Source organism: Prenolepis imparis, unplaced genomic scaffold (genome assembly GCF_030444845.1).
Source record: "Prenolepis imparis isolate NDT839.2.m4 unplaced genomic scaffold, iyPreImpa1.0 SCAF_1, whole genome shotgun sequence".
NCBI classification, from domain to species: Eukaryota; Metazoa; Arthropoda; class Insecta; order Hymenoptera; family Formicidae; genus Prenolepis; species Prenolepis imparis.
The window spans coordinates 9,671,626-9,698,675 of record NW_028141159.1 but is presented as its reverse complement, the minus strand read 5'-3'; the positions used below and the strand labels follow the sequence as shown (position 1 = coordinate 9,698,675).

The window sequence follows — 27,050 nt, the reverse complement described above, 5'->3', positions numbered from 1 at the left end:
TCTTATTAAACAATCATGTTTGCACCATTTATTTTAAGGCATACATAAAAAAATATCAAAATAAAAATTCAATATAACTTTAATATTTCTAGCGCTATTGTGAAATTTTTAGCGAAATATAAATTTTATAATTCTATACTCCATATAGAGAAAAATGAACAAAAAAGAAACACATAAATTCCTACTCGTGTTTACCGCAAATATTTGATTTATAGAGTACTTTGTCACTGATTGCACAATCGGAAAATCTATACCGATATATTGTATGTATGTCTCCTACATATTTCATATATTAAAAACGTCATACGGCTTTGTCAATCAATATTACAATCTCGATATAGAAATAGAGATGCGAACTGCTCGTCGATATTTGTCATATATACCGCGCGTGCTTTTATTTTACATTGGTCAGAGATTTTTTCATATTTATTTTGAATGGATTTTTTATCATGCGCTCGCCCCGAAAAACTCGCAGCACGGATGAAATTCGAAGTTAAACGTCACTTTACAATACGAACGCGACGCATCGCAGATACATGCCGAATAAAATTCGTATTTTTCCCGTACCAATATTTGCAAAACTTCTCTGTATCCGATCAAAAATCCCAGCGTCGCAGTCTATCGACGATAAAGCACGTTCTGGGGGCAACAGGCAAAAAATATTTTATCGTCGTTCCAACGTGATGGACTATAATCAAATCGATGGCTCAGAGTATAGCAACTCAAAAACAAATTATTTTGAAGTATTTGTCGATGGATGCGTATATATTTCTTGCTAAAACGAAATTATATGTCAAATATAGCAAACCAAATAATCGTTCTAGGACAGATTTATATTTTGCATTGTAGAACGACATATTTTTTGAAAAAATTTTTCACGAGCTTCGTTTTTCTTTCATGCAAATATCGTGGAGAATCGTTTATTGAAATTTTTACCATTTTTTTACATTTAGTTTTTAAGAAAAATAAAATAAACTTTTGTTAAAAAGAAATATATACTTCATCTCTTTTTTATAATTTTGTAAAGTTTAATATTTTGTGTTACATTTATTTTATAGTGAGTTATCAATACGCGTGATGAGTAAATTGGGTTGATCAATGGATTGAAAGGCGATACCCGTGGGAGAGCTAGGAGTTTAAATTTGTTTTTGGCAACCGCTGGGCTGACGTTGCATATAGATATTATAGAAACAGATAATTTACTCGATTATTTAATAGCTTTTGTTACGTCTATGACTCACGCACGTTTACACGTACAACATACTGGAAGAAAGCATGACATATTTGCTGATGTCGAAGCCCGAAAAGTTGCTATCTTTTGTGAATGAAATTATAACACGTCAAAATTATGCTATTTCAGAATTACGCTATTATTCGTCGCCAATGTAAGAGTAAAGAAAGAATAAAAAAAAAATACACTTAAGAAAATTTATGTATTGTATATAATAAAGTAATTATATTAATTATTATTATAGAGAGAATTTTATAAGATAAAAATTTAAAATAAAAGACGCAAAATATTAAGATTATATGATAATATTGTATATAATTCAATTTTTGAATAAATTACGATACACTTCCATTTGTTTTTTATGCCAAAAGATTTCCATATATAACAACTATGGCGCTAACATAACTTTTTAGAGATATAACACATTTATAAATACAATTGCTTTGGTATTATTTCCGCTTATTTCCGTCAGTTCTTCGATCATAATATAATAGACAATACGGTCAGTCATAATATAATAGGCACTACGTATATCGTACACACGTCTCGGAGTGAGATATCATATTAAATCTCTTTCGATGGTGGATTACTCATTACTGCGCTAACTCGGGAGCATGCCGACCTTAATCATGATTCACAAATTAATCTCGCGGCACCGTCGACCGACGGTATCGTTTGTTGACGGCACCGTCTAGCCAAATATATTACCGGTTAGGATCCGGAAGACGTGCGAGTAAGTTATAATTGTGTGCACGGAGATTACCCCTCCGACATCAGCAAATATATCCGTTGTACCGTAATTTAATCGGCGGAATGTCGAGAATTCGACGCGTTAACCCCCGTGAATCTTCTGAGCGTAGGAACGCTGGAAAAATCATTAGTCCGATATGAAAACGATGTTAAAGAGTGAGAACGTTTCTGTGGAATTTTTGTGGAATCAAATGGTCGGTCAAGAATTATTTTTATTCAAACAAACTTGTATGCTGCAATAAATGTCAGGATTTATTTTTTAAGCTTTATGTAATAGCTGGTTAATTGATTTAATTTTAGACATACGCACACTGTGTGTGCTGTTAACAAATAATTAGAATTGCTTAGCATATTTATTAGTATTTATTTAATAAATAAATGAATGACGATAGAATTAATGTTTATATTTAAAAGAAATAATTTCTATTTGAGGAATAATGCTATTTTAATAACTTTATCTTTTAATTATTTGATTATCTTGAATAATACAAAAAGAAAATAATAAAATATAATAATAGTAAATAATAAAATAATGGATAGAAAAGAAAATTATAATAATATATTAATCATCGTAGTAATGGGCCAAGTTCTATAGAGGTCAATTGACTGGAAATGGGTGCACGAGAATTAATTTAATCCTTCGGTTGAGTTTGATCTACTCTCGACTCTCGACTTAACAATATTGAATCGATAACGATTCACAACAAACTTTGCAAGAAATCACAAAACGATAAAAACATTAATTGCCGTTTTATTAGTGCAAAAATATTTTATTTAACGGCCGTGATCGTTGAGATTGAATATTTGCAACCAGCAAGTGGAAAATTATACAGAATCTCTCAAGAGATTTTTATCTTTATAACTTGTTAAATTTAAATTGTCTTGTAGCATAGATCCAAAAATTAAAACCATAATTTTAGAAAATCTATTTCTTAAATATATTAGGGAATCAATATTTTTAATATTGATTTTATATATTATATTTTTCCTATTAAACGTAATTGTCTTAAATAACTGTATTATAAAATTGATGAAAATAAATCGTTTTTTTTTTTTTTTACAGGTGGAAATGGCGATGTCGAGGATTCGGATACTGACGTACAGGACTACAGCACGGACGAGGATTACAACGATGTTTTTGACTCGACCAGTAACGGGTGAGTGTTATATATCTACCTACAACCCCTATTCTCTTATCATCTTATCGCGGGATTAAATGCAGAACATATATCCGTCTAACTAGCACCGTGCTTAATTAGCAATTAAAATTGCTATCGACCGCGTCTATCAACGATGACCAAAGACTTCCTACCTGTATCCGGGCGAAATTGCCGAGACAAGCAAGAAACCGACCCTTTTTAATTGCGTTATACCTTCACATACACTGTCGCGTTCTTTTTTGTGGGAACTTAAAATCGAAGGACGAGATGAGAATACGAAGACGAGAATACTTTGTTAAACTGCGTAAAAGTACACAGAGAGAATTTTCTCTTAGAATTTACCCTGAAAATCATGGTAATCGTGGGACAATATAGTGTGGAAAAAATTTTAAAAATATGTTTGATTAATTTTACCATACATGCGGAAGAAACAGAAAAAACACATAGTAGGTTCACATTTACTATTAAATCTGGTTAGCACAATCAGATTATATGTGAACCTACTATATTGTTTTTTTCGTGTACTTTTAGTAAATTTTACTATGCTTTTAGTAAAATTAATCAAACATGTCTTATATTTTATTGTGATAGATATTATTACTTTTTATTGTGATAAATATTAATCAGAGAAATTCTCATAAAATTCTTTCCATACCATTGTCCCACGAGTACCATGATTTCCAGGGTAAATTCTAAAAGAAAATTCTCTCTGTGTATCTGTTGGGATAATCGGCTTATCCTGATCGAGAAGAATACTAACAAATTTCGAGATTAGCATTAACGGATCCTATATGGATGTATTTCATCACAATTAATTATTATATCGTTAGTTATAGATATAACTAACATATATATTTTATAATAGATATTTTTGTTATTATTTGACAAAACAAAATTTATATGAATATTTTCTACATGAGAGATGAAAGAAAATATTTAATAAAAATCTAAAAATTATAACAATTTTATTTATATAAATGGAAAATATTTTTTAGAAAAATGTTTTAATATCGCAATTGAAGAAAAGAAAAATAATTAATAGCAATATAATATTTTAAGCTAAGAAAGATTAGCATTCAAAAAAATTAAATATAAAGTTGATTTATTACACACACATGTATATATATATATATATATATATATATATATATATATAAGTACACAACTTACTTAAACTTTTCGAAATCCTTTTCATAGCGATTGAAAAAAAAGAATAAGGATATTTATTTCGAAAGAAATATACATATATAGTCTCGAAAGAAAGAAAATCGGCTAGATGTCATACAAAAAGGGGAAAAATATCATGAGGGGAACGAAAGACATTTCACAGATTCGTTCTTACTGTATAATGGGAAAGCAAGGACAAGGGAAGAGGAACCCCGCAGGGGTTAATAAGGAAGCGACTTGATTGGTTCGATTCGAAAGCTAATAATGCCACTTCCTGTGTAGGCAAGTCCCGTGGAACTGTAAGGCTGCCGCATGATTAAATTTGAATTCTCCGCCCCCTCCCACCCTCTCCACGACTAAGCTAATTTGCAAAGGACGCGTCGATAGAGCCAATCGAAATTCCACAGTTCAAATTTCATATCCGCGCTTTCCCCGGGCAGCGATTGCGAAGTAGCTTCCGACAGGCTTTTTGATGTGTGAGTTTACAACGGGATGAAAATATATTTGAAAATTCCCATCTCGGGAATGTCCCTTCACGCTCGGGACGTCGAGTAGAAAAGTCGCGCAATTTCCGCGATGCTGCCCGCGCCGTACGATTTTCTCTCCACGAGGAGTCGATATCGACGTCCCGTCGCAATAAATCAATTTTGTCGTTACACTGGAAAATTTAATATCGAAATCAGCGTCGGGCAGAGAGGAAAAGTTCCCAATTCGTCGAAGGATAGGTGCATTAAAACGTCATTGGGCGATTCTGGATCTCCCTCTACATATGGGATATTGCTAGCTCGAATACGTAATATATCTTTTTAATTTCCTGTTAACGTTTCTTCTTCTTTTTCATGAAAATCTTTTACTGTCGAACAGAAAAGTCGCGCACTTTTTCTACAGAGTTCGAGACTTCTGCAATTTTCTCTTCTCAAGAGTTCGATATTGATGTCTCGTCGCTATAAATCAGTTTGATCGGTTAGAAAATTGAATATCGAAATCCATGTTGCGAATAGAGAAAAACAAAAATCTCTTTTTCTTAAAAACATTAATAATTTTTAAGTTATAAACGATTGAAAATAAAGAACTTATTGATGATCAATATTCTCTCAGATAAATCTAACAGTGTTTTATGATTTTCAACATATTTGATTTTAGCTAAAGAACAATCGAATTACGAGATCTGTCGACTTGTAAGTTTTACTGGCACAGAAATTTGACTTCATTCAATATTACTATATCATTCTACATAATCTATTTTTCTTCTATGCTCGAATAGACAAGTGCAGATCGATACGCAGCGCATAGATTTATCGCGATGTATATTTTGATACGATAATACATTCGTCCTTATTGAAATTACACATCATAAAACGCGCACGCGACATCTTGCTTCCCAGATAGCACACATATATCTTTGACTGTTTCATTGGAATTTATATCTTTCTCGCGTAGTCGTATTCAAGGAATATTTCAACTATCTAGAGCTATATACAATCTTAATTCCGTGAAGTTTTCTTATTCTGCGCGGATGCTTGCACGAATTATTATCATGAATAAAATATATGTATTTTTCATAAAGTATGTATTTAAATGCTTATAAATGATCAAAAAAATTTCATAATTTTATAAGCGTTTTTATATTTTATAAAACGTGTATGAAAAACACGCATGTCTTTAAAATGTGAAAAAATACATTAAGTAATATTAAAGTAAAATTCGCGCATTTAAATGAATTATAATTATCGCCATAAATCTACGAGGATTTAATTTGGTTGCTCTATCTCAGCCTTGTTCCTAAATTTGAAGTTTGATTTTGTATTTGTGAAATTAAACTACGGTAATGTGACTAATACTTCAAGTTAGATAATATTTGGATAAGCAAAATTACAATAACCGTCGTATATTCACGACGATCAGATTTAATCACATTATTCTATCTAAGATGCCATACTCGAGTTTGCCGTTATACGACGTTGACTTTATGCTATAATCCGAAATATCGCGCTTACGCACCTGCACGTGACATTAGTTTACATCATTATATCATGACATAATGACACGGTAATGGGTTCGCCGCGATTGAAATTACACGTCCTAGTCGATCGTGGTGACACATTATGGTCCTGATACCGATAGTACGACCGACACATGCGGCCCGCTGCGTATATTTGTGTGCGAGTGCATGCCTTTGTGTTTGCGTATGCACACAATCTCGACATGCACTTCTCCAATGCGATCGTTATACATTATTCGACCCTAAATGCGGCACAGCTCCATTAATATTGATGCCCGGTTGGCTGCGGGCTTCTACAAGTAGCCATTTCTCTCTGTATGAGATGTTAAGCAAGAATAAATCTCCCTTCTAGGGACGCCCTCATAATCGTACGATTACATCGCAATCTCTTGGAAAAGAATTTAATGCGATCAAATTATAAAATTAGAGAATTTTCAAATGTGTATAAAAAGAACCTATAATACACGTTCTAAAAATATTTACATTGCTTTAAAAACTATTTTAAAGCAATAATTATTTATGCGAGTACAAACAGGAAAATAATTATAAATGCAAATATAGAAAGATACAAATCCATAATTATGCGAAACCAAGTGTTAATCAATTCATCTATTAGCGATTATTCGTACACGATTGATGGCGGAAATTTCTATAACCACAGCATCATAATAATCATTGGCACGGTATTGTTTATCTCTAATTTGGATGTATAAATATGACAGCGCGTGCTTCCCAATGAATGTTGAGTACTCTAATATTGAAACAATATGTTATTGGCCTGAAAATGTTGGTTATATTCGATAAACCTTTGTGTTACCAATCATGTGAGGTAATTGAAATCATTATTTAATGGTAATAGGTATCGTGTAATAGATAACAAAAATACGATGAACATTAATAAAGCGCTCAACGATTATTTGTCGAGCTTGTTCAAAGATTGCTTACCAAATTACGCATAAAACGAAACGATATATGAGAGGGAATTGCAGAATTAAACTCTAACGTATTGTGTATATGTGTGTGTGTGTGTGTGTGTATTCTCTACGTTTAGCATCAAATGTACCCATTTCGAATTTTATGTCCAATAATATATAAAAGTTATTTTGAGCGAGCATATTGAATGTAAAATTTTATTAAGAATATAATTTTCTAAATAATACAAAAATTAGTTATGCGTTTTTATGCTTTATTTATATACTAAAGAAACAATAACAAATATAGTTGTCATATTAGAAAATTTAAAAAAATTCCGAATATACATATTGTATATATATATGTATATGTATTTAATGCAAACAAAGTAACAAAAAATAATACGAATACAAGAATTAAAAGAACCTAAATATTTTTTATATATGAGGATACTCTCGGTCCATTATGACGTTTCACTCAATTTGTACATTTCCTTCCAGCACTAACTTTAACTTTCCAAGCAGGCGAGCGGGAAACAAGCTCTACCACTTAAAATGTTGTCTCTGACATTGGGGTGCGGGACCGCCGTTGAGCAGTCGGAGGTAGGAGGGATGGTTAAACGTTGCATTATTTATAGAAACCCTGCAACCTCCTAATCCTCGTCTGAGAAGGTCTTCTGCCTGCTTGAAATGGCCAACGAAGGAAGTGACGTAATGTCGTCGGTGCAACGAAGTGTTAACACTTTCCAACGCACATTTTCCCTACGATTCTTCCGCGTTTCTTCCAGAGAAATCTTACAGATTACATTTTCCTTTAATATACTGTGTTCCACTTTGCACGAAATTTTCTATTTACGTAATATTTTTATAATATTGAATTGTATATTTAACTGCTATCTATATAAAATACAAAAAATATAAAGTTCTTCTTGTATAATAATCTTTCTTAAAGAAGTTATCTCTTTATTAGTATTATTTGTTTTTATTTTTAATTTACGAAAATATATATGATTGTTTAAAAACACACACACATATACACAAAAGTTATTTATATTGTCATTTTAATTTAAATCGAAACTTTTATATCTTAATTTATTTTCTTTTAAAAAGAAAGAAATTTTTATTTTCTATCTTTTTAGTGTCTCTACCATTTTTTAAAATATATAAATTTTTAAGTTTAAAATTTAAACAACATTATAATTGTTAAGATATAATGACAAATCTATGTCGGCGATTTCTCGGTACATGAATGGGCAATGTACATTCGCGCAATAATATCCTGTGCTTATGGAACAAATATCGTGCACCACGAGGGGCCGAGCGTAATTAGTAGAGTTGCATACATATGCTATTATGTATCGCGAGTACACGTCATGGGTGTTCTAACCCCTTTGTCAATCTTTGTCGTCGCCATTCTACGCCGCAGGATAGCAGACTGCATATCAATGTTTGAATTTTTTTAAAACGCAAAATCGGATATTCTCCAAGTCAATTTCGACGAGTTTATTCAAAATTTTGTAATAAATGATTTATTTATATATTTTTTTTTAAACGTAAATCTGCGATATCTCCAAAAATAAAATAATATTTATTTTATATCATGTAAACGTAAAATGGCAAACACAGTAAATCTTCGCCTTTAAAGCTTCTAGAGATCTTGATTTTATTTAGCTTGTGCCATTTTATAGAATTTTCCTTTCGTTATTACACAGCGAGACAGCGCGAAAATGTCGCCACGATGCGCCGATAGATAAGAGCGCAGCATCCCGTTTACGTATGTAAATGGCATGCAATTTTATCGCGCGTCACCGAGTTAAGAATGCACGCTCGCATGTCACCACGTGCAGCGCGCTGAAAATGAAAACAGCGCGTTTCGCTTCAACCAGCTGATAAACGTGGCGCCGCTTCAAAATGCATAGAATTACTTTACATAGCGGGTAGATAAAGTGCAGTCAACTGACGCACTGTAGAGCAGAGCACCACAGGCGATGTACGTATTTTCATCTTGCCAGTCTACACGTCGCTAATTTCATCCGCGCCACCCGGCGTCGAAAATTGCCAGCCGTGGTTGACACATGCGTCGCGGTTGATATTTATGCAATTTACATTGGCGCATTTTCGTGCATCGAGAAGCTTCAATTTTGAATGTATCCCAGAAGTCGAATTTTTTTGCTACATTTAATTAGATATCTAATCTCCAAGTATATTTTTCAAAGGGCTTCAAATTTGCATTTAGAACAAAAATGAAATATGCAGAAAGAATATAAGAGAACAGATATAATATCAAATATTTCTTAACAAAATGCGAAGGAATTAACATATTTTGATTTATATGGAATAAAGTCTTACTGTCTTGAGTGAAATTTATTTCGACAGACATGAGAGCTGTTGCGGAACTGTCTGTTTGAAAATAGATATGCTAAAATTAATTTAAATAATGATAATGAGAATTTAATACTTATTTTTAATTAAACATATATCATGATAAAAAAAATATAGATCAGATGTTACTGCATTTTATTAGTTGTTATCTTGTAACATGGGTACTTTTATTTCTAATATGAGAAATATTTTATTCGAATATCTCTTTCTCTCTACATACACGAATCAAAATACGAGTTTTGATACGATTTCCTTGCGATTATCCACTTCCCAGTTATTCTGACAAACGTTTACAAACGACGTTGTGCTACGTCACGAACGAGGCGAACTTCCTGCCAGGCCTGTACCATCACGATGACTTACTCCTGATCATAGGTTGATTTATATTCAATAACCAGCGGTAAACGCGGGGTTAGTTACTCCCCGTACCCACGTGCAATCACGTCCTGCCACGTGCAAACGCGGCTGATGGTACGTACACAAATGTCTCTCACATCCGTGTATGTAAGACCTCGCATACATATATACCGGTACACACGCTTCTTGCCGACTTGCACGCATACAGGCGGCAATGTAAACTCAGTGATTGGCCCTCTGCGGAAGGATAGGGTCACCCTAACCGCCCTGTTCCTCCGTTTGTGTTCCTTCGCGTATCAGCCATCGCTCGAATTCGTCGCGCGAGAACGACTATCGACCAAGCAAAATTTAATAGAAGACTCCTTATGAATAAATAAACTATTTTCAAAAATCATATTAAAAACGGACGATATCGAGAGAATTTTTTAAATAATAATAATAAATGTCCGTAGAATTTTTTATTCAAGGAGAAAATTAAGAAATTTTAAATATCTCATTTGAAAGAATTTAAGAGGAGAAATTTTAATAAACATGTGTTCGTAAATTAATTTATGACGTTATATATAATAATTAATTTACGGACACATGTTTGTTAAAATCTTTATAATCTTATATATATACATCTAAATTTTATTTGGGGATTAAACACTCACATGAGAGTATTTTATATTAGTAATTTTATACTAATTATCAAAATTCTCTACCGACAGGCATTCAGAAAATATCTTCCTTATTATCATTCCCCGTCTGAACAGTATTAACGTATAATACAAACATGGATAATAACCGCGTCTTATCGTATAATAAACGCGTTCAAACGGTGCGTATCTCTCGTTACAATGGCACATCGTAACATTAGGACTGTCGACGATCGTGAACGTCGCCGCGTGAAATGCAGCTGCATCGGCAACATAATTAAAGCCGCCCTTTGTCCCCGCCGTGCGTTTCTCCTGAATTATTCTCTGACTTTCAGGAATTTAGCAGGAGGCGCGTCGCGGCTCGTATTTTCGCGCGAATATACGGGATTTAAAAAGTGTGTGGCGCACGTTTCCGGAAACATGCGCTAAATGCGTCTCGCGACGCCATGTATCAAGTCTCCCGGGATAAAGGAAACTTAGCGCGATACGCATTACTTTCACGGACAGTCGGAGAAAGAAGAGGAGGAAAAGAATATATGACTCTGTATTTATATTTAATATTGCATTCTAGCGCAGCGCGATCGTCTCTGTTTGATATTAATCACAATGCGAGCGCGCCCATTTGATGGGCGCCTCCACTCACCGGAAGCTGCAATTGATTGCAACATCCATGTCTCTAAAGTGTATTATCGTTGTTGCGTCGGGCTGTATCTCGTACCAGCATCTCATTCGCGATTGTTGTGCCAGCATACATGAACTCATATCTTTGGAAACGCGATATTATTTCATGAGAATGTTGTGCAATTTTGCAAGCTTCGTAAAAGTAATGTAAATTTGCAAAATATATTGTATAAATATTCTAAAGTTTTGCGATCTCATAAAAATACAAAAAATACAAAAAAGTTTTATAAAATGTAGACGTATAACAGAAAATTGATTTAAGAAGAAATAAAAAATTTATAAGAATTAACTCAAGAAATTTAAATAATAATTTATTTAGAAATAAATAATTATTGATGATATGACATAGTTATTTTCTTTATATATATATAGTTTCATAATATTTTGTTTGATAAAAAAGACTCTTTAATTCGCTTAGATATTTTTTTCCTCTTTCTTTCTGTTGAAAATTTTTATATTTTTACATTTTTTAAGGGAAATCTAGTTTGACTTAAAAATTTAACGTTACGGTTAATAAAGATAGAGGTAGATATAATCTGATATGATTAATTTAACAAAAGTTCTTTACATAGGCATTAAAATTTACACAGATATAGAGAGTTCATATCCCTTAATGATTTCTAGTTGCAAAGTTACATTATTAGCGAGATTAGTATTACTGGCGCGATCGATTCGTATAAGGAAGATATCTAAAAGTATTTGCATAATATTTAATTTAAAAACATTAGTGGCAAATTTACTGCGACATTGTGATAATAATACATAAAATATATATAATATATTTTTTTATAATTCAAATATCTCGTGTCATTGAAACTGTATAAATATCTCTTTAAAAAATTTCATATATATTATTAGATTTCACATTTTACTGAGGATTTAATAAATAATAAATTTTATCATCTTTTTCGCAGGACTGATGTGGACGCTGCATCCGGCACGAAAAGTGGTACTTTAAAATTCGTAAGGACTCTGACAAATATCTCAAAAGACGCTGGCGGCGTCGCCCATATGCGATGCGAAGTCGTGGGCGATCCTCCGCCGACAAAGATACGATGGTTCAAGAATGAAGCCCCGTTAGAAGAAGATCGACCGAAAATCACCATTAGGAAAATACACGCACAAGTATGTGTAAAATTATCAAACTCTGTTGTAAATTCGCAATAGCTTTTCTAAAAACGTCACGCGAAAGAAAAATTTTCTCTTTTTAAAATTAGCTCTGTCATCTCTTTGATTTTTAAGTCAAAATTATATATTTTTATACATTTTAGATACTTTTCAATATTAAAATTTATTCATTTTTTTATTTTATATTTCTCGTATTATTATTCAATAAATGTAGATCAATATGTTATATTTCTCAGATTCACGAACATGCGGCGAAGAATCTGGCGGGAAGTCGGTTAAAAATCACAAATTTGGACGTTTCGGATGTTGGTTTTTATGCCTGTCGCGTTACCAATGGCAAAGATCAAATTCAGAGCGAGGGAACCCTACGAGTCGATTCTTCGAAGAAGTGGCAAGGTATGTAAAACTCAAAATTCATTTTTTTATCTCGAATTGTGTGGTCTAAATTAATCATTTGTATAAAAAAAGCAAAATAATTAGCAATGTTTTTGCGGGTATATATAATCCCGTTCATTTCGAGTGAATTTCATTCGATAAACGAAATGCGTAAACAAGATACTTGTTATTTGTACTAAATTTGTTTATGAAAAAGCTATATTATTTGAATGAAAATTTTTCCGTGTTATATTATTATTTTAACTTGCAATATTGCATTTAAACAAAACGAGATTTTTATGCATATTCGGTATAAAATTATACCCGCGCGGGGCCGTTACGCAATTACGTTAACGAGCCTCGGCGTAACCATTAGGAGGGATAATCATATCTCTTTTGTAATTTTAAAGCCATGCGAAATTCGCTCATAATCCGAGTGGTTTATATTGCACGTGAATAATTAAATACGCGAGTTTTAAACACACACGGTCCGTAAAATCCAACGAGTATGATATTTTCACGTCACCGAGGAACGAGTCTCGGAAGGTGAGTTTTGTGGCCGTAACTCGTTTATGGAACACAACACCATAAAAAACATTTGTAATGCGGGTAGTGAATCGCGACACTTTATCCACCCTGTCGCGGTGAAAATTTTCGAGTAAACGCATTAAACGTCGGAGGTAACGGTGTATGTTTGACGCGAGAGCATTACCATAAAACGCAAAACCGCCTGACTATGAAAACGGTTATGCAGCTTGGCTCTACACCAACTGTATTGTTATCTTATGCTTCAAGAGCGTAAGCAGAATTTTCTCGAAACGATGTCTTAACACCGCCGTACCATTAAACCTACACTCATTAAAAAAGAATAGTTCAGATTTATTATAAAGAATATTGATATTAGTTGTGTGTTTTTTTATGTAATCATAGGTAATTCAGGAATATTTCTTAATCAGTTTTTAGATTTAGATTCATTGATTTTATATTAAGATAAAATGAATGGACATGGCGAATAATAATTTGTTTATAAAGAATCATTAGTTTTAGAGATAATTTATGCATATATGTATAGTGACATACTTTTCACACTTCGTTTTTATACTAATTTCATTTTTCTTTTTCTTTTGTTATTTATTTTACTGTATGTTTGTATTTTTTCATTATTCAATATTTTATAGTATTAATATAAAATTTCTGTAATGTTTATTTTGAGAAGACTGCCTTAAGAAGTTTGAACCCTATAAGAATCTTTGCGGATACGTTCCTGCATTATCTCTCTGCTCTAGTGGGTACTTCGTGTTTACGATGCAATGCACTTTCATACCCGAGATCATTCTAGTTAATGTGATATTACAGTAAATATTTAAAGTTTGTAATTAAAGGAAAATGCAATTGTCGATATATCGTTAGTTTATTAAAAAAGTTTGCTAGCTTATTTTAAATAGGATAACATCAACAATTCTTATTTTATCGAAATAGAAATAATTTGTTATTTATAATTTTGCAATCCGAAAAAATACAATATATTTTACAAACTGAAATAACTCATTCTTGTAAAAACAGTCGCGATTATATCGCGTCTATATCGTACGTATGATCGGAAAGCATTAAATATTTAAAATGCATTTCGCTATTATATTTGTTCGTGTAAACATTTATTGAATTCAATTTTTGCTGAAAAATAGAAGATGAAAACGAAGTTTTTCTGAATCGTAAAAGAAATTCCTAGGAAGGACTCGTAAAAGTAATTCCGTTATACGAATATCGCGTTTCTCGCCGTAGCGAAAATCGAATCGAATTAAGAAAAAGCGAAAGTCAGGTTCGTAGTTATCGACGACCAAGATGGGACGACGAAGAAAAGCCCTTTCGTGTTCCGACTTCGAAAGGAACAAAAATAAGAAACTTAATGCGGTCGTAAAACTGTCAGTTTGAAGTGAAGTCAGGATCGATGTCCATTACTAAAGTAAATAAAAATTAAGTTAGAAAAAAGTAAAATAGGAAAAATATATTTTTGACATGCATTTGGACTATCTTCAATTTATCAGACTAATAATAACCGCAATGATAAAATATAAAACAATTGCTAAAGTTGATTAAGTTAATTTAATAATCGCTTAAATTAAATCATCGAAATAAAAGTAATAACTGTTAAATCGGATTATTTAATTAGTACATTGTTATTGTACAATAATATTTATGATATTATTTGCGATCAATAAAATGCAATTTGTATAATGTTATACGCATGACAAGAAATTAGTATCCGTAATGTTCTCTATTATTTTAATCTTTGAAGTTCATCAGAGGTTAATCAACTCTGGCAATAAATTATTTATCAAGATCGTAATTTATTAACTTTGTCATTGTGAATAATATCTAATTTAAATGCATCAGACAATTATTTTCAACTCGTTGATTAATGGTACTTTGCTTCGTTCGCGGCGCACGAGCATACATACTTTCCGAGATCATAAAAATGTTTCCCTTGACGGCCCTTCTCGAGATCCTGAGATGCACTTCACTTTCAGAACTTCATTATGCGTGGTGTAAATTAGTTTCAATTTATCGCGAGACGAGAGGCAAACTTCTTAAAACAAAACTCCGAGCATTTCCTCGGACGAAGTTATTGCGCGACAGCTCTGACAAATTCTAATCCAGCGTCGTAGTGTTTTAGTTAATGCGCAAAGTATAGTAAGAATGAAGCAAGCCTCGGAAAGTCTACCTCTTAAAGATAGACAAACCGTGCTAGCTCTTCTTCTGGGGAACGAAAGTTTATTGTTAATGCCGCGAATTTGGAAGCCACTGCGTCAGCAAACTACACTCAAGCTTTAAGGACCAAGCTTGGCTGAGACATACTATTAACTATTTACTGTTAATCAAGCGCAAGTCATAGGTGCTTTTGAATTAAGTGTAGACATTTCTACCTTATTACAAAGATTCTTTCAAAATTTTTTCTTTCGTATTTTATCTCATCTTTTATATAATTTTTATTAAGTATAGTTAATTAACGATATTTGAAATATGTCTATATATCTGATATATATAGACATATATAGACATTATATATAGACATATATAGACATTATTATAAAAAGACTCATGAACCTATCTGATAATTATCGATATATGTATAAATATAGCTCTCGATCGTTTGGGTTTTTATCTCATTTAACAACATCGGCAAATAAGCGCATTTCTTCCGGTATATTACCTTCAAACAGAATGACATTTACAACTCGAGACAGGGATAACAGCGAGCAAACAGTTCAGGGCGAGAGATTCGCGGCCTTTCAGATCGACGGCCCGGTCTGAAAAACGTACCTCGTCTCCTACAGTAGTATAGGGCAACGTGCGTCCCGACGGAACTTCCTGTAATAAAGTTTCCGAAAAGCTCTCACGCCCGGAGGCGATGAAACAAAACGGGCGGCGTTCCTGGGACGAAGTTACCGCCGAAGAGACGCCCCTAACAAATTCTAATCTAATCCCGAGAGCCAGGGCGCTTCGGCTAATGCACGAGGCGCGGCAGGCACCTCTCTTCTCGTCCTGTCGTGCCCTTCGTTCCCGTGCGGCACACGACGAACTTTAATATTAGCACTCTGCAAGTCAAACTCGATGCTGGAAAATTCAAACTTCTTTCCTCTCTCGCCGAAGAGCGTTTGCCACCCCACGAGGGGTTTAACACTGACGCGAGAGACGAGGGTAAAATATTGCTGGATCGCGCAAGATCCGCGAGGAGGAACGCGAAAGATCGCGAAGGGTGCCGACTGGATGACAGGAGATGACTTCTTTTCCAACGGGCAAGAACGTGTGTAATCGTTTGACTTAACTATTACGTTTTAAATCTTGGCGTATTAACGGGTTAGTCGTACATTACTTTTAGCATCGCTACGCGGATACCTTATGTTTAATTCCGAGGGTGAAAACACGAGTTAATTAACGTGTAGCGGGTTCGGGATTGTCCAATTAACTGATGCTTCGATCAGTAGATTGCGAAATGAAAATGGATGTTGAATTACAATTTTATTACGTTTACTTTAATGTTACCAATAATTAATATCGAATATGCTGAAACAAAATAAACGACGACCACAAGTAACGAATAAAATATCTCATATAAACATAATATAATTTGTTATTCCCAAAGCTTTATGTCAATTCACAATTAATAACTAAAAAATTTTTATATATTAAATTATATACATATACATATATATAATATTTAAATAATTTTTAATATTTTAAATCTCTCCTTTTTTCTCTCTCCCTCCCTCACTGTTTCTCTCATTTTCTCTCTTTTCTTATATAACAATGCAAATGTATTTGTGCATCAATAAAAAAGAATAGTATTCAGTAATTTAGAACTGTAATGTAAGGTTACTTTATGCGCTTTGCAAATGTGTTTTTATGGAAAGATATACTGATCGTCATGGCAGCTAAAATTTACTCTCTTCGTATTTGCAAGCGATTGTTTCATATGATACGGAAACCGACCAAATTCGCCGCACGTCGTCTACATCGTAAACTCCGCGCGCGAATGAAATTCATATCGCAAACGTGAGGCTGGGCGTGCAGTCGAGAGTTTCAGGCTATCGTTGGCAATGTATTTTCTAAACTTGACAATATATCCTCTCAAAAATACATCTTCATACATATTTTTAAATTCCTCGAATGTAAATTATATAGTTTGAATATAATTCTTTTCTACTTTATAAATTCGTTTTAATTAGAGTTAGATCTGCATTTTACAAAAACGTGTTGTGTTAAAAGTAATATTTTTAAATTCTTCAACATATTTGCGAATTATCGTATTTTGTTTTTATATCTTTCATTATGATACAATTTCAATTTTTTTCGCTTAATTTATGTGTATTTTAATTCAGCAGAATTAAAAAAAAACAATGAAACTTTTACATCCATTTAGCTTTGTTTCCCTCTCTAAAAAAGGCATGTTAAGTCAATTCTCGCAAGTATTGTTGATATATTCTTTTCCGCAATGCTGATTGACTGTCTCGATTTGCGTTGTGCGTTATATTATATGTATAATAGTATTGAGAGCTGTCATCGCGAGGGTTAGCAGTTTGACAGTTTGTTCAAAATAAAATAAAATAAAATAATAATATGTTATAATACTTTAAACTCGATTAATATTTTTGACGGTTATCAGCTGATTTATGTCAAAAAATATTAATCGAATTTAAAGTATTATAAGATATTATTTACAACTTATTACTATTTTAATATTTTTAACATATTATTATTTTAAAATTTAATTAGCAAATTAACGCTTCATTAATGTCTTTTGACATAAATCAGCTGATTAAAGCGTTAATTGGCTAATTAAATTTAAAAAAATAATATATATATATATGTTAAAAATATCAAAATAGTAATATGTTGTAAATAATATGTTATAATATACCTTATCTGCGATTAATATTTTTTGACAGAAATCAGCTGATAACTATCAAAAATATTAATCAAGTTTAAAGTATTATATATAACATATTATTTAAAATATATTATTTTATTTAATTTTATTTTAAACAAACTGTTAAACTACTAACCCTCGCGATGACAGCCTCACAATGCTACGAATATAACGCACAATGCGAATCGAAACAGTCAATCAGTATCGTGAAAAAGATGCAACAATACTTGCGAGAATCGACTTAACATGCTTTTTTAGAAAGGAATGTTATAATATTTTAAATTTGATTAATATTTTTGACAATTATCAGTTGATTTTTGCCAAAAAATATTAATCGCGAAGATATTATAACATATTTAAAATATATTAATATTTTAATATTTTCAACATATTATATACACTCCCATTACCGCTAAAAATGTTATAAAATAAATAATTTCTCACTCACCGATACGTGCAATAGCTGAATTGTAGTACAGCACACATTGATCTGAAAACAAATTATTCAAATTATTTATATACATATGTGTGTGTCGAATATCTCATAAACAGTTTTAAAAAAATGCAGTTTAAAAAAAATGTTTTTATATTGCATACCTCACAGTTGCCCCGCTGTCGCCCGATGTCTCCCCGGGCCTTCTCCTCCTCTCTTGGTCCTTCGTAGCACTTACGACACTCGCGAAAACACGAATAATTACAATTGTTCGACACTTTACATGGCACTCCCGACACGCGAAACTTTACACGGCACTCCCGACGCGCGACACTTTACACGGCACTCCCGACACGACGCGTGAATCGCACTGTATGGCAATGCTACCTGTAACAAATAAAATACATACATATATTAGAATAATCTGATTATTTCGCATATTATAACATACACAATATAAATATAAATATGTAAGCTAGAATATTTAATTAGCAAATTTTCGCTTTATTAATATTTTTTTGACAAAAATCAGCTGATTAAAGCGTTAATTTGCTAATTAATTTTTAAAATAATAATATGGTAAAAAATTTAATTTTTAAATAATATGTAAAAAAATTAAAATAGTAATATGTTATAAATAACATTTAACAATAAACAACAATAAAATAACAATTAACAGAAATCAGCTGATAACTGTCAAAAATATTAATCGAGTTAAAAGAACTATAACATATTATTTAAAACATATTACTGTTTTAATTTTTAAAACATATTATTTTAAAATTATTATTATATTATTTTAAAATGTTGTCTAGTGATATATAAAGTGCGTGTTATTTTTTATTGTTTTTGACTCGCATTTATGATTTTATGTTAATGATTAAGTAATTGCGCGCTGAAAAGGCTAACCGTAGTGAGAAATTGTTGACTCGTACTACTTAATCTATCTACATTCTTACTTTGCGCATAATAAAATTATGATATATAAAGTGCGTGTTATTTTTTATTGTTTTTGACTCGCATTTATGATTTTATGTTAATGATTAAATGATTGCGCGACGAAAAGGCTAAACGTAGTGAGAAATTATTGACTCGTACTACTTGATCTATCTATATTCTTACTTTGCGTATAATAAAATTATATAAAGTGTATATAATTTTTTATTGTTTTTGATTTGCATTAATGATTTTATGTTAATAATTAAGTGATTGCGCGACGAAAAGGCTAAACGTAGTGAGAAATTGTTGATTGTACTACTTAATCTATCTACATTCTTACTTTACGCATAATTAAGTAGTACGAGTCAACAATTTCTCACTACGTTTAGCTTTTTTGTCGCGCAATCACTCAGCTATTAATATAAAATAATTAATACGAATCAAAAACAATAAAAAATTATATGCACTTTATATATCATAATTTTACTATGCGCAAAGTAAGAATATAGATAGATTAAGTAGTACGAGTCAACCATTTCGCACCACGTTTAGCCTTTTCGTCGCGCAATCACTTAATCATTAACATAAAATCATAAATGCGAGTCAAAAACAATAAAAAATATCACGCACTTTATATATCACTAGACAACATTTTAAAATAATATAATAATAATAATTTTAAAATAATATGTTTTAAAAATTAAAACAGTAATAATGTTTTAAATAACATGTTATAGTTCTTTTTTAACTCGATTAATATATTTTTGACAGTTATCAGCTGATTTCTGTTAAAAAATATTAATCAAGTTTAAAGTATTATATTATTTACAACATTTATTATTTTAATTTTTATAACATATTTTTATTTTTAAACTTAATTACTAAATTAACGCTTTAATCAGTTTATTTCTGTCAAAAAATATTAATCGAGTTTAAATAAACTTTATACTATTTTTTTTTTAATGTCATTCTTTTTAACACAAAATCGAAGAATGACGCGCGCGAATCGCGCGCTTGGGTTGTTCTAGTTTTATAAAAAATGGATGTCGCCTGTTTCGGGACAAGAATAATCGCATGTCTTCTCCCTTCCGATTCCGGTAACGGCAAAATGATAACATTTCGTTCAGCAAACGTGTGACTAAAAAATAATAACTCGATCACTTAATATGATGTTCACGTTTTCCGGCTCTTTTTATTAGCACGACCGAAGGGGGAAAGGGTGGGCAATGTGTCGGTGGCGACGGAAAATTGGGAGAGGTAAATGGCCGCGTTAAAAGGGTGTCTGACCCACACCTTCCTAATTCAGTTATCCCCGTTGCCCTTGGGTTTTTAACCCGAAGAGGCGGAACACTTAGTTACCCCGAAGCCCATCGTAGATTTCTCACGTGCTCTTGCTTCGCGCGCAGGTGGCAAAATATAAAATATCCATGCTTCGTTCGTGAAACATTATTATTACGACCCTTCATGGCCCGAGAGCTTTTTGATAACGTTGGAAAAATAGTGAAATTTCCCCGACGATTTCATACCTGGTTACACGAAGAAGTCATTATCTTAAATTTATCTATTATATTTTTCATATGTATTTCTTACTTCTAGTCACGCAACACTTTTACGCTTACTATACATTTACAAGGAAACAAATATATATCGTTAAGGAATATTTATTCATTATTATATCTATATCTCAAAGCTTTTGATTGAAACACACATGCAAGTGCTTTATATCTACAATACCTCTTTCTCTTATCTTTTACTCACTTTTCGGTACATTTAAGTAATCGCGTGTAATTAGGCATTGCTATTGATTAAATTACGCATTATTTAGACCGTTATTTGCAACATTGACTTTTAATTGCAAGATATCGGAATACTTTTTAATATAGATCGGAAATATTGACGTGAAGTGAGTTTGCTCGTGGACGAGCACAGGACCAGACGCGTACATAATTGAAAAAGTTTAGTCACGGTCGCGACGACAGCCGTCCATCTCTCTTTCTTTTTCTGTGCGTTACGATTAGTATTCCGTATACCCGCCAGTCGCGGTAATAGCCACGACGACATGATATTTATGAGATTTTTTGTTGGTTATATGCTCACGAAGTTGGATACGGATATTTCGTGGTTAACTTTAGCTTTGCCATGTTCGCGATTTTTTGTGGATTCAACGTAAAACCTTCAGCTCTCGCCGAAAAACACTGATACAAACTGTATATTAAATCGTATATGGTATATAAGTTGTAAAATGAACAGATTTTTAATGACGGAATAAGGAGGCAAACTACATTTTATTTTTGTTCATGTTTTTTTGGTATCTGTAAATTTTTATTAACATAAAATTCTGCAATTCGTATATCAGTGTTCTGGAATTTGTTTTATTTAATACCCAATCAAAATGATAACTGAGTATCAAATTAACAATAACATTATTTCGTAACTTTATTTTTTCCGAAAGCTTTTGTTACATTTATTTTAAATATTTGCAACTTTCTCTTGAGTATTAAAATTTTATAGAAATTAATATGTAATTATAACAAATAGCCGTTTTATAATTATTAATTTTAATATAGATAATTATTTCGCAAACATTTCATTTAAACAACAATCAATCAATCCATCTTTTTGTTGATCACAATATATTCCGAAAACTGTCATTATGACGGGATGCAAACCACCGACAAAACTGCATCACTTAACGAAAATTCACCCGTCACGAGGTGACCGATTTCCAATTCCCCCGACGTTTTGCACCATTAAAAACGCAAATATTGGAGCAGCGGACGCAGAGCGCGCGATCGCGGGAACAGCCGGAACGGTACCGTTGAAATAATAAAAAAAATTGATCTCCCCACGTGCTCTCGCGCATCTCGTTGTCGCGTGTGCATTAATATTCCACATCGCGAACGTGTCGTTGAATGCATTGAGGTGAGGCAACGTATTTCGTGCACCGCGCACCGCGTGCATTCCGTGTTCACTCCCACGAGGAATCAACACTGTGTTATCCTTGTTCCCGGAGAGGCTGTTCAATTTACGGCCAAGTTAGTGCACACAAAGTGAGCGACACACATCGACTGACAGAGAGGAAGAGAGAGAGAGAGAGAGAGAGAATTTCTAACTACATGGATATGTAATCGTATGTATAGGTATATAGGTAACTGTGTGAACAGAGGAGAGAATCTGAGATCCTATCGTTGTGGCAGCTGTGCGGCATGTAGGTGAATGCCGTGATAATGAACGTCTTCTCGCTCGTCGATGCGAGCGACTCGAATTGCGAAAGCGGAAATGATATGTTATACAATGAGCTTGCGCAAGATTGTTGTATCATGTGTTTTTTTTTGTCGTAAAGCTTCGAGCATTTACATATTTTGCGCTCGCGATATTTCGCGATGTAATTTTTCTACGCAAGAAGAATGTTGTAAAAAATTTCGAATATTTTATTTTATTTTATCTATTACGTTTCTTGCTTGCATTTAGCAAATGTCTAATTTAATCAATTATGCACAATAATAATGCGCAATAAGTAAAAAATATCTATGATAGAATCTATGAAAGAATGATTAATATGCGTAAAGAAACTGGCTGTTCCTGTTTGTTTTAAATAAAAGCAAATTTGGATAATTGTTTTTTTTTTTTTAATTAAAAAAGATTATGTCTGATATTTTTTTTTATTTATTCTACTTATTTCCTTTATTATATTTTATTATTTATTTATGTATATTGTATGTTTCTTTTTATTCTTTTTTGTACGAATATTTTTGAAATCTTCAGATAGTAATGAAATTTAAACTCTAATCAATGAATAAATTACTGTTATCCCCGGATGCTAATTAATTCTGCGAGATCCTTTCCTCGAGCAAAGGGTGGATTATTTACATGGTTATCGGAGCGCGGAATATGAGACGTGCGACTTTCCTCGATCGCTGGATGATGTATGTGACGATACCCAGCTATTGAAATACAATATATGAGTACCTTCATCGTATCCAGTCGGCATAATAATGTGCGGGGCATAAATTCAACTCGCGAAAAGTCTGACAATATACATACATATATGTAATGCCCGTCTGCTTTTATGCAATATCACATTCAAAAGTTGAATTTTATCCGCACGCGAAAAAGAATAAATTATATAAAAAGCGAGAGACATAGCTAACGATCTTTTAGGAAAAGGGAGAGTGAAAGAGAAAAAGAGAGAACTGTAACTCGGAAACATATATTGGAGAGAAAAGTTGTTATTCACTTTTTCTATGAAAAATATAGAAAAATTTTGTTTTCTCATAATTTGTTAATATTCAATATTACAGACATATTAAACAAATGAAATTATTTTTAATTACGATAAAATTGGTTGATAAAAATTATAATAATTAATTAAATAATGCAATATATCTAAAATAAACTACAATTTTACTGTGTATTCGCGCATTATAGAGTATATTGTGGAAGGAAGTAGTGATACTTTTTATTTATTTTTTTTTTTTTTTACTGTTGTGAAGAATTAAAAACAATTTTTATGTACAAATAAAACTCTTCGATATCTAACGCACAATGCTGTACCGAAATACCATCAAGTCGTATCTATCTCACTATTCTATTTGTTCGAAAGGGAACACTATCGCCGCACAACTTCGTGCGAAATATCGACTACGACGTTACGAGCCGCGATTTACAGTCAAGCACGATTAAGTAGCTTAACTGCAAACTCTCCACTGCGTTCGAAACTTCGCCTGAAAGTTCCGCACGTGTAACACGGGGCCTGGTTATAGTTGTTGCCGCCAGTAATTTGGGCCATTAATCAGCAACTGTTTGACGATAAAACGAAACTAGACCGACTGCTGTGTTAAAGAATGGCGCATAAAATTATTATTACTTCAGCCATTCTTTCGATACAAACAAATCGTTGGTTATTGGCATCTCTAGAATAATTAACAATCGCTGTTTTTATGAAATTTGATAATGTTCAAATATTAAATATTTATTTTAAATTTATATTTTTTTAATTAATAAGTTTATAGTATTTGCAAATTATGATTTTTTTTTAAATAATACTGTTCGTACAAGCCAGAAAATTTATGAGAAGACAGTGTAATTCATAGCATACAGCAAATTCCAGCAGAATATGAAATAATCTTTGAAATATCTACATTATCCCTAGAATCTTAAAAAGGTAAATGAAGGGTCTGCAAGTAATTCTATCTGTCCTGTTAAAATTAAAGTCATATACATATGTACAGGGTAGGAAATTTCGTTAAATTTTATCATAATTTTAAAGAAGACAACGGTTTATAAATTTCTTATTCATTTGTGAAATATTGATGAATTATTTGCCTTCGTAATAGCAAAAATCACTTTAATCTAAGTGATATAATTATTGTTAACAAATATATATATATGTAAACTTCTTTCACATATTAATAATATTATTAAATATATAATAAAATAAATATGTTTAATTGAAACAATTTATAAAGTTAAAAATATTTATGATTTTATAAAATATTATATGTATACATATATATGTATATATATACACAGAGAAAATTTTCTCTTAGAATTTACCCTGAAAATCATGGTAATCGTAAAACAATATGGTATGGAAAGAATTTTATGAGAATTTTTCTGATTGATAAATTTATCACAATAAAAATAATAATACCTATTACAATAAAATATAAAATATATTTGATTAATTTTACTATGCAGTTTAGTAAAATTAATCAAACATTTATATTTTATTTTATATATTATTTTATATTTTATATATATATATATACACATATTTTACAAATTCGTTTTATTTTATTTTTTATGGAAGGCCGGAGATGTATATTACGGAAGCATAAAGATGTCTCAAATTTTTTTGTTTCTTTAAAACATTGTTATGAAAATTAATATAATTGAGATAAGAATTTTTTAATTTTTTTCGCGAACACAATTTGAATTACAATAATTTTACATTTTGTTAGCATTTCTATCGGATAGCGAACGATTGATTTGCGAAACAACTCTTCACTTAAACGGAACTTGTACACGGGAATACATCCGCGTGTATCTTCCCACAAGCGAAATATAACTCACAACGACTCTTTTCCTGACCGGTACAACTACAAACGTGCTGTTTATTTCCTGCACATTAATCTCAGCCGAGAGATCTCTCTCTATCTTTCTCTCTTTCTCTCGAGGTACACAATTAACGATTGATCGATGGTCGCTATAGCGGTCTTTTATTTCGCTTTAAACTGCGATCCCTCCCAACTACGTTGTACATAAGTCGAATTTTTACACGGTTCGCTCTTGATGAGCATCCCGAATAAATCATTCAACATGAGTACATCGACATCAAACGTGAATTTTTGTCGAAGCGTATCGTCGAAAGAGTATTACGCAATATCGCCAAAGGCAAATTACAACCTATAATTTCGATAAATTTAATTATGATTTGCATAATTCACTGCATATAATTCACAATTCAATTGTCATATATTTTCGGTCTTTCGAATAAATATCATCAGCAATCATTTACGTGTGTCTATAATTGAAATTGAACTTATTGAATTTATATCGATATTACATACACGTTTTATATGATAACTATTTTCATTCATTATAAGCTATCACATGTCATATATATTTGCAACTGTACGAATCATTAAAATTCTCTCTTGCACTTGAAATATAAATCCAATTAGTCTATTTCATTTTCATTTCCCTAGTTTTCCATATCATCTTCCCACTTGAAACGATACAGCGATAAGACATTTTGATTGCACCAAAAGTGTTAACTCGTGTATTACAAAACTTTGTTAGATATCTAATTTACCCGATTAAATAATTAATTATGCCTTTAATATTGCCTTTACTCCGTTTACCCTATTCGAGATAATAATTGAGAATGAACTGCGTAAAATCCTCTCCTGAACGCGTTATTTCCTGGGCCAACTCACGAAATATCTGATTCGTTACTGCGGTTCGCAATTTACTGTACGATTAAGCGTGTTCGGCCGCGGAATCTCGTCTGCGGGACCGCGATCTCGAATTCGTGCACCAGGAGAGGCAGAGAGGAGAGAGAAGCAAAAGCGAACTCTGCGAACGCGAGCATATGCTAGAGGTCGAACTTATCTTGAATCGCGAGGTTAGTCACGCCTGTTTCTCTCTCTCTCTCTCTTTCTCTCCCGAGGATGCTTTCACACCCTGCGGCGCGGCTTTAACTTCGTATGAAACTTAGGTACTGTTCACGCCGAAAACTTCAATCTCGAGACATGCGCGACCCTAACGAGATGGGTCTTGCCGACGGTCTCTTAATGAACTCGATCAATGATTAAGCACATATTCCAGCGTATAATGACATTACGCACGTGCTATTGTTGTTCGAAGAATAATATGGTGATAATATCGTTTCTTACCTCATATAAGAATGTAACGAGATGAGAGAGAACGTATCAAAAAAAGGAAGATTTTTTCTCTCAAAATA

At 32.2% G+C, this 27,050-nt stretch overlaps 1 protein-coding gene across 2 annotated transcripts in view; it reads left to right on the top strand.

Moving 5' to 3' along the window:
* Ror (tyrosine-protein kinase transmembrane receptor Ror) overlaps nucleotides 1-27,050 on the top strand; it is a 313,177-nt gene that overhangs the window by 258,409 nt on the left and 27,718 nt on the right. For both annotated transcript variants that reach the window (XM_083053431.1, XM_083053440.1), the window contains 3 exons: nucleotides 3,045-3,138; nucleotides 12,194-12,404; nucleotides 12,644-12,803. In XM_083053431.1, coding sequence (XP_082909557.1) covers nucleotides 3,045-3,138; nucleotides 12,194-12,404; nucleotides 12,644-12,803 — 465 coding nt within the window. The remainder of the gene's footprint in view (nucleotides 1-3,044; nucleotides 3,139-12,193; nucleotides 12,405-12,643; nucleotides 12,804-27,050) is intronic.